Consider the following 13,054-nt stretch of genomic DNA (forward strand, 5'->3'; position numbering starts at 1 on the left):
CAGTGTGTCTCACTGTGTCTCCTCCTACCTGCAGCCTGCAGTGTGTCACACTGTGTCTCCTCCTACCTGCAGCCTGCAGTGTGTCTCACTGTGTCTCCTCCTACCTGCAGCCTGCAGTGTGTCTCACTGTGTCTCCTCCTACCTGCAGCCTGCAGTGTGTCACACTGTGTCTCCTCCTACCTGCAGCCTGCAGTGTGTCTCACTGTGTCTCCTCCTACCTGCAGCCTGCAGTGTGTCTCACTGTGTCTCCTCCTACCTGCAGCCTGCAGTGTGTCTCACTGTGTCTCCTCCTACCTGCAGCCTGCAGTGTGTCACACTGTGTCTCCTCCTACCTGCAGCCTGCAGTGTGTCTCACTGTGTCTCCTCCTACCTGCAGCCTGCAGTGTGTCTCACTGTGTCTCCTCCTACCTGCAGCCTGCAGTGTGTCTCACTGTGTCTCCTCCTACCTGCAGCCTGCAGTGTGTCTCACTGTGTCTCCTCCTACCTGCAGCCTGCAGTGTGTCACACTGTGTCTCCTCCTACCTGCAGCCTGCAGTGTGTCTCACTGTGTCTCCTGGATTAGTTCTTTAAAGCTGTTAAATTCAGACACAGCAGTCTTTACCTGCTAAATCACACTGTGTGTACTAACTTACCTTCTTTACATTTTCTCCTCCCAGTATTTTACACTCTGAGGCAGAAACGCCTCCTTTTACATATTTATTAATACAAACGTACTAAAGGAACAGTACGTGTTGTTTAGCTCATATGACAGACTCAGTCCTCTCTGCACGCTGTTAGCACATCAGATAACACAGTTTATGCTGCTGGGATCAAGTTTGCACATGTTTTAATGCACGCTAACATTTAGTAAATCAGGCCCATAGTCACTTCAAGTGAGCTGTGATAACTTTACATATCGTGGAGTAATAGTTACCAGGAAATATGACTTCCATATTCAATACAACTTCAAACCTGCCCTTGATAGATCTACAGTAGACCTAATTTCATATAGCTCTTACTCTTGCTATTCATAAACAGTATTAATTTGTCTCTATTCTCAGAGCCCACGGACCGGATGCTATGATCCTGGTGGACGGGCAGCCTCTGCAGACAAACGGTGAGCTGGGTTTGTCTCAGATGCTGCACATCGCCAGTCAGATCGCAGCAGGGATGATCTATCTGGCCTCCCAGCACTTTGTGCACCGAGATCTGGCCACCAGGAACTGTCTGGTCGGGAACGGACTGCTGGTGAAGATCGGAGACTTTGGGATGTCCAGAGACATTTACAGCACGGATTACTACAGGGTAAGATTAAAACAGATTACTACAGATTACTATAGATTACTACATGGTTAGATTAAAACAGATTACTATAGATTACTACAGAGTAAGATTAAAACAGATTACTACAGATTACTATAGATTACTACAGGGTAAGATTAAAACAGATTACTATAGATTACTATAAATTACTACAGAGTAAGATTAAAACAGATTACTACAGATTACTATAGATTACTACAGGGTAAAATTAAAACAGATTACTACAGATTACTATAGATTACTACAGAGTAAAATTAAAACAGATTACTACAGATTACTATAGATTACTACATGGTTAGATTAAAACAGATTACTATAGATTACTACAGAGTAAGATTAAAACAGATTACTACAGATTACTATAGATTACTACATGGTTAGATTAAAACAGATTACTACAGATTACTATAGATTACTACAGGGTAAGATTAAAACAGATTACTACAGATTACTATAGATTACTACAGAGTAAAATTAAAACAGATTACTACAGATTACTATAGATTACTACATGGTTAGATTAAAACAGATTACTATAGATTACTACAGAGTAAGATTAAAACAGATTACTACAGATTACTATAGATTACTACATGGTTAGATTAAAACAGATTACTACAGATTACTATAGATTACTACAGAGTACGATTAAAACAGATAACTACAGATTACTATAGATTACTACAGGGTAAGATTAAAACAGATTACTATAGATTACTATAAATTACTACAGGGTAAGATTAAAACAGATTACTACAGATTACTATAGATTACTACAGAGTAAGATTAAAACAGATTACTACAGATTACTATAGATTACTACATGGTCAGATTAAGACAGATTACTATAGATTACTACATGGTTAGATTAAGACAGATTACTATAGATTACTATAGATTACTACATGGTTAGATTAAGACAGATTACTATCGATTACTACAGATTACTACAGGGTTCAATCAATCAATCTATATTTGTATAGTGTCAATACATAACAGGTGTTATGTACATTACAAAAGAGCAGGTAAACATGCTCATTGTTATGTTTACATAAAGCAGGTAAACATGCTCATTGTTATGTTTACATAAAGCAGGTAAACATGTTCATTGTTATGTTTACATAAAGCAGGTAAACATGCTCATTGTTATGTTTACATAAAGCAGGTAAACATGTTCATTGTTTACATAAAGCAGGTAAACATGCTCATTGTTTACATAAAGCAGGTAAACATGTTCATTGTTTACATAAAGCAGGTAAACATGCTCATTGTTATGTTTACATAAAGCAGGTAAACATGTTCATTGTTTACATAAAGCAGGTAAACATGCTCATTGTTTACATAAAGCAGGTAAACATGCTCATTGTTTACATAAAGCAGGTAAACATGTTCATTGTTTACATAAAGCAGGTAAACATGTTCATTGTTTACATAAAGCAGGTAAACATGCTCATTGTTTACATAAAGCAGGTAAACATGTTCATTGTTTACATAAAGCAGGTAAACATGTTCATTGTTTACATAAAGCAGGTAAACGTGCTCATTGTTTACATAAAGCAGGTAAACATGCTCATTGTTTACATAAAGCAGGTAAACATGCTCATTGTTTACATAAAGCAGGTAAACATGTTCATTGTTATGTTTACATAAAGCAGGTAAACATGCTCATTGTTTACATAAAGCAGGTAAACATGCTCATTGTTTACATAAAGCAGGTAAACATGCTCATTGTTATGTTTACATAAAGCAGGTAAACATGTTCATTGTTTACATAAAGCAGGTAAACATGTTCATTGTTTACATAAAGCAGGTAAACATGCTCATTGTTTACATAAAGCAGGTAAACATGCTCATTGTTTACATAAAGCAGGTAAACATGTTCATTGTTATGTTTACATAAAGCAGGTAAACATGCTCATTGTTTACATAAAGCAGGTAAACATGCTCATTGTTTACATAAAGCAGGTAAACATGCTCATTGTTATGTTTACATAAAGCAGGTAAACATGTTCATTGTTTACATAAAGCAGGTAAACATGTTCATTGTTTACATAAAGCAGGTAAACATGTTCATTGTTTACATAAAGCAGGTAAACATGCTCATTGTTTACATAAAGCAGGTAAACATGCTCATTGTTTACATAAAGCAGGTAAACATGCTCATTGTTATGTTTACATAAAGCAGGTAAACATGTTCATTGTTTACATAAAGCAGGTAAACATGTTCATTGTTTACATAAAGCAGGTAAACATGCTCATTGTTTACATAAAGCAGGTAAACATGCTCATTGTTATGTTTACATAAAGTAGGTAAACATGCTCATTGTTTACATAAAGCAGGTAAACATGTTCATTGTTTACATAAAGCAGGTAAACATGCTCATTGTTTACATAAAGCAGGTAAACATGCTCATTGTTTATATAAAGCAGGTAAACATGCTCATTGTTTACATAAAGCAGGTAAACATGCTCATTGTTTATATAAAGCAGGTAAACATGCTCATTGTTTACATAAAGCAGGTAAACATGCTCATTGTTTACATGAAGCAGGTAAACATGTTCATTGTTATGTTTACATAAAGCAGGTAAACATGCTCATTGTTTACATAAAGCAGGTAAACATGCTCATTGTTTACATGAAGCAGGTAAACATGTTCATTGTTATGTTTACATAAAGCAGGTAAACATGCTCATTGTTTACATAAAGCAGGTAAACATGCTCATTGTTTACATAAAGCAGGTAAACATGTTCATTGTTATGTTTACATAAAGCAGGTAAACATGCTCATTGTTTACATAAAGCAGGTAAACATGTTCATTGTTTACATAAAGCAGGTAAACATGTTCATTGTTTACATAAAGCAGGTAAACATGCTCATTGTTTACATAAAGCAGGTAAACATGCTCATTGTTTACATAAAGCAGGTAAACATGCTCATTGTTTATATAAAGCAGGTAAACATGTTCATTGTTATGTTTACATAAAGCAGGTAAACATGCTCATTGTTTACATAAAGCAGGTAAACATGTTCATTGTTTACATAAAGCAGGTAAACATGTTCATTGTTTACATAAAGCAGGTAAACATGCTCATTGTTTACATAAAGCAGGTAAACATGCTCATTGTTTACATAAAGCAGGTAAACATGCTCATTGTTTACATAAAACAGGTAAACATGTTCATTGTTTACATAAAGCAGGTAAACATGCTCATTGTTTACATAAAGCAGGTAAACATGCTCATTGTTTACATAAAGCAGGTAAACATGTTCATTGTTTACATAAAGCAGGTAAACATGTTCATTGTTTACATAAAGCAGGTAAACATGCTCATTGTTTACATAAAGCAGGTAAACATGCTCATTGTTTACATAAAGCAGGTAAACATGTTCATTGTTTACATAAAGCAGGTAAACATGCTCATTGTTTACATAAAGCAGGTAAACATGTTCATTGTTTACATAAAGCAGGTAAACATGTTCATTGTTTACATAAAGCAGGTAAACATGTTCATTGTTTACATAAAGCAGGTAAACATGCTCATTGTTTACATAAAGCAGGTAAACATGCTCATTGTTTACATAAAGCAGGTAAACATGTTCATTGTTATGTTTACATAAAGCAGGTAAACATGCTCATTGTTTACATAAAGCAGGTAAACATGTTCATTGTTATGTTTACATAAAGCAGGTAAACATGCTCATTGTTTACATAAAGCAGGTAAACATGCTCATTGTTTATATAAAGCAGGTAAACATGCTCATTGTTATGTTTACATAAAGCAGGTAAACATGCTCATTGTTTACATAAAGCAGGTAAACATGCTCATTGTTTACATAAAGCAGGTAAACATGCTCATTGTTATGTTTACATAAAGCAGGTAAACATGCTCATTGTTTACATAAAGCAGGTAAACATGCTCATTGTTTACATAAAGCAGGTAAACATGCTCATTGTTATGTTTACATAAAGCAGGTAAACATGCTCATTGTTATGTTTACATAAAGCAGGTAAACATGCTCATTGTTATGTTTACATAAAGCAGGTAAACATGTTCATTGTTTACATAAAGCAGGTAAAGGACCTTATTGATGGATATATTAAAGAGCTCAGCTTAATCCATCATAGAAGAACAAACTTCCCTTTAACAGGCAGAAATCTTCAGCAGACCCGGATCATGATGAACATCTGATAAACTGAGCTGAGCTTGAAAATGGGACAAGATGCAGAAAGAAGAATAGGATGGGATAGAATGGGGGGGGGGGGGTGTTTGGCCAGGCCATCCTCACCAACAGTCCCAAAAAGGAAAGGAAAAAGGAGAGTTTGGCAAACTTAAAGATAGAGACATGCTGTAATAAGCATTAGATTAGATTGGGTTAGATTAAGACAGATTACTATAAATTACTACAGATTACTATGGATTACTACATATTACTATAGATTACTACAAATTACTATAGATTACTACAGATTACTATAGAATACTAGATTACTACATGTTGCTATAGAATACCAGATTATTACAGATTACTATAGAATACCAGATTACTGCATATTACTATATAATACTACAGATTACTATAGATTGCTACAGATTACAATAGAAAAAAAGATTACTGTAGAATACTAGATTACTACATATTACTATAGATTGCTATAGAATACTACAGATTACTATAGATTATTAGATTGCTACAGATTACTACAGATTACTATAGATTGCAACAGATTACTGGATTACTGCAGATTGCTATAGAATACTACAGATTACTGGATTACTGCAGATTGCTATAGAGTACTACAGATTACTGGATTACTGCAGATTGCTATAGAATACTACAGATTACTGGATTACTGCAGATTGCTATAGAGTACTACAGATTACTGGATTACTGCAGATTGCTATAGAATACTACAGATTACTGGATTACTGCAGATTGCTATAGAATACTACAGATTACTGGATTACTGCAGATTGCTATAGAGTACTACAGATTACTGGATTACTGCAGATTGCTATAGAATACTACAGATTACTGGATTACTGCAGATTGCTATAGAGTACTACAGATTACTGGATTACTGCAGATTGCTATAGAGTACTACAGATTACTGCAGATTGCTATAGAGTACTACAGATTACTGGATTACTGGAGATTGCTATAGAGTACTACAGATTACTGGATTACTGCAGATTGCTATAGAATACTACAGATTACTGGATTACTGCAGATTGCTATAGAATACTACAGATTACTGGATTACTGCAGATTGCTATAGAGTACTACAGATTACTGGATTACTGCAGATTGCTATAGAGTACTACAGATTACTATGGATTAATATAGATCATTACAGAGTTCCGTTTTTGTTTCTTTTTTTCAGACGTAATATCAGAGTAGATGTTGCTCTTTAACTTTGTTGGCTGACAGTTTTGGTGAATGTCTCTCAACGGGTCGGGTCTATTGGACTGGCCATGACACTGTCAGTTTGGGTGTGGTTTGACCAGTTGCATGTGCCGCAGGTGGCAGCTGTCAGTGAGACACTGAAACTGTTACCCAACAAAGGTAAAGAGCGATATCTACTCTGATATTACGTCTGAAAAAAGGAAACAAAAACACCTATAGTAATTGAAGACATTTTTGAGTTATTACATTTAGAGACTGTAGGTACCAGCAGGTCTGATAACTGCAGACTCTACCTCCTGTAGGACATTTAGAGACTGGAGGTACCAGCAGGTCTGATAACTGCAGACTCTACCTCCTGTAGTTTAGAGACTGTAGGTACCAGCAGGTCTGATAACTGCAGACTCTACCTCCTGTAGTTTAGAGACTGTAGGTACCAGCAGGTCTGATAACTGCAGACTCTACCTCCTGTAGTTTAGAGACTGTAGGTACCAGCAGGTCTGATAACTGCAGACTCTACCTCCTGTAGTTTAGAGACTGTAGGTACCAGCAGGTCTGATAACTGCAGACTCTACCTCCTGTAGTTTAGAGACTGTAGGTACCAGCAGGTCTGATAACTGCAGACTCTACCTCCTGTAGGACATTTAGAGACTGTAGGTACCAGCAGGTCTGATAACTGCAGACTCTACCACCTGTAGTTTAGAGACTGTAGGTACCAGCAGGTCTGATAACTGCAGACTCTACCTCCTGTAGTTTAGAGACTGTAGGTACCAGCAGGTCTGATAACTGCAGACTCTACCTCCTGTAGTTTAGAGACTGTAGGTACCAGCAGGTCTGATAACTGCAGACTCTACCTCCTGTAGTTTAGAGACTGTAGGTACCAGCAGGTCTGATAACTGCAGACTCTACCTCCTGTAGTTTAGAGACTGTAGGTACCAGCAGGTCTGATAACTGCAGACTCTACCTCCTGTAGTTTAGAGACTGTAGGTACCAGCAGGTCTGATAACTGCAGACTCTACCTCCTGTAGTTTAGAGACTGTAGGTACCAGCAGGTCTGATAACTGCAGACTCTACCTCCTGTAGTTTAGAGACTGTAGGTACCAGCAGGTCTGATAACTGCAGACTCTACCTCCTGTAGTTTAGAGACTGTAGGTACCAGCAGGTCTGATAACTGCAGACTCTACCTCCTGTAGGACATGTAGAGACTGTAGGTACCAGCAGGTCTGATAAGTGCTGACTCTACCTCCTGTAGTTTAGAGACTGTAGGTACCAGCAGGTCTGATAACTGCAGACTCTACCTCCTGTAGTTTAGAGACTGTAGGTACCAGCAGGTCTGATAACTGCAGACTCTACCTCCTGTAGTTTAGAGACTGTAGGTACCAGCAGGTCTGATAACTGCAGACTCTACCTCCTGTAGGACATTTAGAGACTGTAGGTACCAGCAGGTCTGATAACTGCAGACTCTACCTCCTGTAGTTTAGAGACTGTAGGTACCAGCAGGTCTGATAACTGCAGACTCTACCTCCTGTAGTTTAGAGACTGTAGGTACCAGCAGGTCTGATAACTGCAGACTCTACCTCCTGTAGTTTAGAGACTGTAGGTACCAGCAGGTCTGATAACTGCAGACTCTACCTCCTGTAGTTTAGAGACTGTGGGTACCAGCAGGTCTGATAACTGCAGACTCTACCTCCTGTAGTGTAGAGACTGTAGGTACCAGCAGGTCTGATAACTGCAGACTCTACCTCCTGTAGGACATTTAGAGACTGTAGGTACCAGCAGGTCTGATAACTGCAGACTCTACCTCCTGTAGGACATTTAGAGACTGTAGGTACCAGCAGGTCTGATAACTGCAGACTCTACCTCCTGTAGGACATTTAGAGACTGTAGGTACCAGCAGGTCTGATAACTGCAGACTCTACCTCCTGTAGTTTAGAGACTGTAGGTACCAGCAGGTCTGATAACTGCAGACTCTACCTCCTGTAGTCCATTTAAATGACTGGGGTACATAACCTGCTGCTAAAGATATATTGATCATATCTAGTATGGAGCTGCTAACTAGAGGAAAGACTTCCTTAAACAGCTTGGTTGGGATTGGATCTAAAAGACAGGTTGACGGTTTAGACGCAGAAATAATCGAGTTTAGTTCTGAGAGGTTAATTGGGAGAGAAACAGTCGAGTTTAATATCAGAATTTGGAACCGTTTCTGCTGTATCCAAAATATAGGAGGAATCTGCGCTGAATAAAGCCTAACCCTAAAAAAGCTGCAGAAATCATTACTGCTAAGGGCTAAAGGAATAGATGAATGAACTATGACTCTCTGTCAGCCTGGCTACAGTGCTGAAGAGGTATCTAATGTTGTTTTTATGTCCTTCAATAAGAGACGAGTAACAGGCAGTGCGGGCCTGCCGTAGAGCTTTCATATATCTATTATGACTATCTGGCCAAATGAAACAAGTTTCTTCTCTAGATTATTACAGATTACTAAAGGGTAAAATTACTATAGATTATCACAGATAACCTCAGGGCAAAATCATCAAGAACTAGGAGGACTAGAGTGATGAGAGAGGAGACAGAGAGGAGGACGAGACAGCGTGATCATGTGGTCATTATTCTGATAGTCTGTGTTTATGATGATTCAGTCTTTTCTGTAGTATTAGCATCATTATTAAGATTGTGCGTGTCTCTGTTTGCTCAGGTGGGGGGTCACACCATGCTGCCTATCCGTTGGATGCCCCCTGAGAGCATTATGTACAGAAAGTTCACCACAGAGAGTGACGTGTGGAGCTTTGGCGTCATCCTATGGGAGATCTTCACGCACGGAAAGCAGCCCTGGTTCCAGCTTGCCAACAACGAGGTGAGAGAGAAAAGTTTACGTCAACATTTTCATTTACAAGCTGAAATAGTGATTATTCTGAGAACACACACATTAACCAGGACAATCTTCATTAAACCTGCTTATAAATAAGGATTTAAAAGAGTCAGAAGCTTCTATTTAGAGATGTTGACATGTTCGCAGATTAACTGAGATGTTGATGCATAGAAATGAACTGGGGTTAACTGTTGTAGTGATGTAGAAACAACAGGGTCTTTCCTGCAGTTGTTTGTAGATAGTATAGCTAATGAGCGATCCCCAGCACCCAGGTCACAGACTGTTTATGTGGCTGCCCTCTGGCAGGCGCCTTGGACACAACAATGCAAACACACAAAGGAAGAGCTTCTTTCTTCAGGCTGTACAGGCTGTTCTCTCCAGTTCAAAACAATCTGCACATTGCAACTTGACTCCCTGGACACATTACATTCTTTACATCTTTCTGCACTTATCTTATAGTTCTACTTTCACTGTATATATGTGTATTAGTCATTTTTGAGTGTTTATTGTATGGCCTTGCAGAACAGTTTTTCACTCCACACCTGTATGAGCGTGTGATGAATAAAAATCTTCAGTCTTGAAGAAACAGGTGTTTTGGGGTTTGCTAAGCCCAGGGGTCTCTGCAAACAACTGATGTATTAGATAGATAGATAGATAGATAGATAGATAGATAGATAGATACTTTATTGATCCCGAGGGAAATTCAAGTATTGGATGGCTTGGAGAGCTGAGGCTTCAGTGGTTACTGAAGCAAACACCTGGGAGTGGGAGGAGTTCTGGAAGGCTGTGGAGAAGGACTTTGGTTAGGCCTCATGGAAGTTTTGGCAAACCGTCCAGTAGTTCAAGAAGGGTTAGTAAGGCTGTCCCTAGTCTGTTATCAGCAGGGGTGGAGAACTGCTCACCCAGACTGGGGACATTGTTGGAAGGAAAGCTTTGAGGAACTCCTGAACCCAATAAAAATGTCCTCTGAAAGGGACGCAGTGTCACTAAGGTAGTTGGACAGCTGCTCAGTTGTGAGTGAAATTTACCCCAAGATGGACGAAACCCTCTAGACAGACAGAGTTTTATGTTCATCAAATGGCGTCATGGAGAGTTGATTTTAAAAGTTGACTCTGTTAACTTTCCTATAAGAGTTCTCGTGTGATGTTTAAAGGCTACAGGGAATATGTCAGCTGTGGAACAAGTGCAAAGAGGAAACAGAAGATACGGCTGCTGTAAAAAGTGCTGATCATGATCTCCTCTGAATGTGTTTCATATCTGAGTTCACTCATCTTGTTCTGTTCCATTATTCACATCACATCATCAATAAACAGAATGAAAATTAATGTGCATTTCATCTTGTCGTGTTTGTGATTTTAGGTGATTGAGTGTATCACTCAGGGCCGGGTCCTGGAGCGCCCCCGGCTCTGTCCTAAAGAAGTCTATGACATGATGCTCGGCTGCTGGCAGAGGGAGCCTCAACAACGCCTCAACATTAAGGACATCCAGAAGCTGCTGATCACTCTGATGAAGGCCACACCTGTGTACCTGGACATACTGGGATAGAGACAGACCTGATGAAGGCCACACCTGTGTACCTGGACATACTGGGATAGAGACAGACCTGATGAAGGCCACACCTGTGTACCTGGACATACTGGGATAGAGACAGACCTGATGAAGGCCACACCTGTGTACCTGGACATACTGGGATAGAGACAGACCTGATGAGGGTCACACAGTCTGTGTACCTGGACATACTGGGATAGAGACAGACCTGATGAGGGTCACACAGTCTGTGTACCTGGACTCAAACACACCTGGATAAGAATGATTGATTGATCTAGGGTTAGCGAGTTCATGGATGGACTAGATGAACTTGTATCTCAGGGTAATAAAGTGACCTGAAGCTGAGTGTGCTCTGGACTTGTGTGATCCAATCAGATCAACTCCTGACTGAACAGTGAAGTGTTGAGTTACACTGGTCTGAAGTGGATTCACCTGGTTATACTGGTCTGGTCTGGTTTGGTACCAACATGTCCTCTCCTTTTCATCTTCACTTCAGCCTGAGAGCAGGTTCACTGTCCTGTCCCGGTCCAGGTGGCCTGGTCTCACGGCTCAATTCAGATTTATTTGAATATTGCATCATTACATGAACACTTGTGTTTTCTCATCCTGGTCCCTGAGTTTAGATGATCTTAAACATTCATTCCCTTGACGTCTCTTAACTCTCCAATGTTTGACCATGGTCCCTTGGTAAGTCAGGTCTGGGTTAGTTCAGGTCTGATCCCCACCTGTGCTAGGGTTAGGGTTAGTCCTGCTGTAGAATTTGATAGGAAACGTTGAGGAAGAGTGGATGTTTGTCTATCGCTGGGGTCCTTACATGAACATAAAAACTGACATTTTGTCAGCTGTTCGATATGAAGCTTTAAATCTGTTCCACATGATATCAGCCTATGAGTGTCTACGTCATGTCTGTCTCACTGTTCTGGTCACGTCACTGGGGTTTCATTGTATATAATTGAAACCAGGTGAGGTTTTTAGACAGAAGCCGTTTCACCATGAAGTGGATTTATTACTGTCTGCTTGGGAAGGAGCCTTCTGTCTCTCACTTCACCATGTGTAAATGAAGAACAGTGAACGAGGGTTCAGAGACTCAAGTTCAGTTTCCAGTCTGATATTCTCTTCAAACAGACGCTCAGAGTCTCCTCACTTTCTGCTTCTGATGTATTTTTCATTCCAGACTTACAGAATTATTTGAATCTTCAGGTAGTGATTGTTTGAAGAAAGCTTTGTTGGTATTACTGCTCTAGATTCCAGCTGACTGTGTCTGTTCTATTTTAGCACGGTATGAGGGGTGGTTCAGCAGTGTTTCTGGTGTATTTAAGGACTATTTTGGGTGCATTCCTGCTGTTTTCCATTGGGAATGAGTCCTCCTATACAAAGTTGACAGAGCGAGGCTGACATGCTGATCGTATTTGGTCAAAGAGGTCATCATGAAGTCAAACAGGTCGTCCCTCTGTTGTGTAGTGCTTGTTGGATGTGAGCTGTCATCCATTCTTTAAGTATTTGTCATCCATACGCCTTCATCAATTACCTGCTGGTTCTGGACCAGATCGTCCAATGAGAGACCGTCTATTGCCATAGAGACCAACCTAAGTGCCTCCTATTTCTTGATAAACAGGAGAAAGTTTGAGGAGCTAGCACTTTTCTTTAGCTGCTGTTCCAACCCTTTTCTCAACAAAAGAACAAAAACAGGAATAAAAAAAGGTGTGTACTCTTTTCAGCTTGATGAGATCTTCAAACACCTCAAGCTCATGTTTGAGTTTTTTTTAATTTATTTATATATTTTCTATTTATGTTTCTTGAGTGCATCTCTGCAATGCTCCGAAGTCATCTGAAAAATAAACTAAGAGACGAAGTGACGAGTGTGAGCAGAGCGGATGGAGGTGAAGTCCTCTGTCGTAGACGTGGCGGACATGAACGTGATCAGGTTTCA

The 13,054-nt window shown here is 39.3% G+C and overlaps 1 protein-coding gene across 1 annotated transcript in view; it reads left to right on the forward strand.

Annotated features, from left to right (window-relative positions):
* The window catches only part of LOC306824992 (NT-3 growth factor receptor-like), a 61,856-nt gene extending 49,998 nt beyond the window's left edge, over window positions 1–11,858 (forward strand). Inside the window, exons 15-17 of the mRNA XM_079345452.1 lie at window positions 1,041–1,284; window positions 9,403–9,561; window positions 10,936–11,858. Of these exons, the coding sequence (XP_079201578.1) occupies window positions 1,041–1,284; window positions 9,403–9,561; window positions 10,936–11,121 (589 nt within the window). The 3' untranslated portion in view covers window positions 11,122–11,858. The remainder of the gene's footprint in view (window positions 1–1,040; window positions 1,285–9,402; window positions 9,562–10,935) is intronic.
* Window positions 11,859–13,054: the final 1,196 nt, after the last annotated feature.

Source organism: Symphodus melops (genome assembly GCF_947650265.1).
Source record: "Symphodus melops genome assembly, chromosome: 6".
Taxonomy (NCBI): domain Eukaryota; kingdom Metazoa; phylum Chordata; class Actinopteri; order Labriformes; family Labridae; genus Symphodus; species Symphodus melops.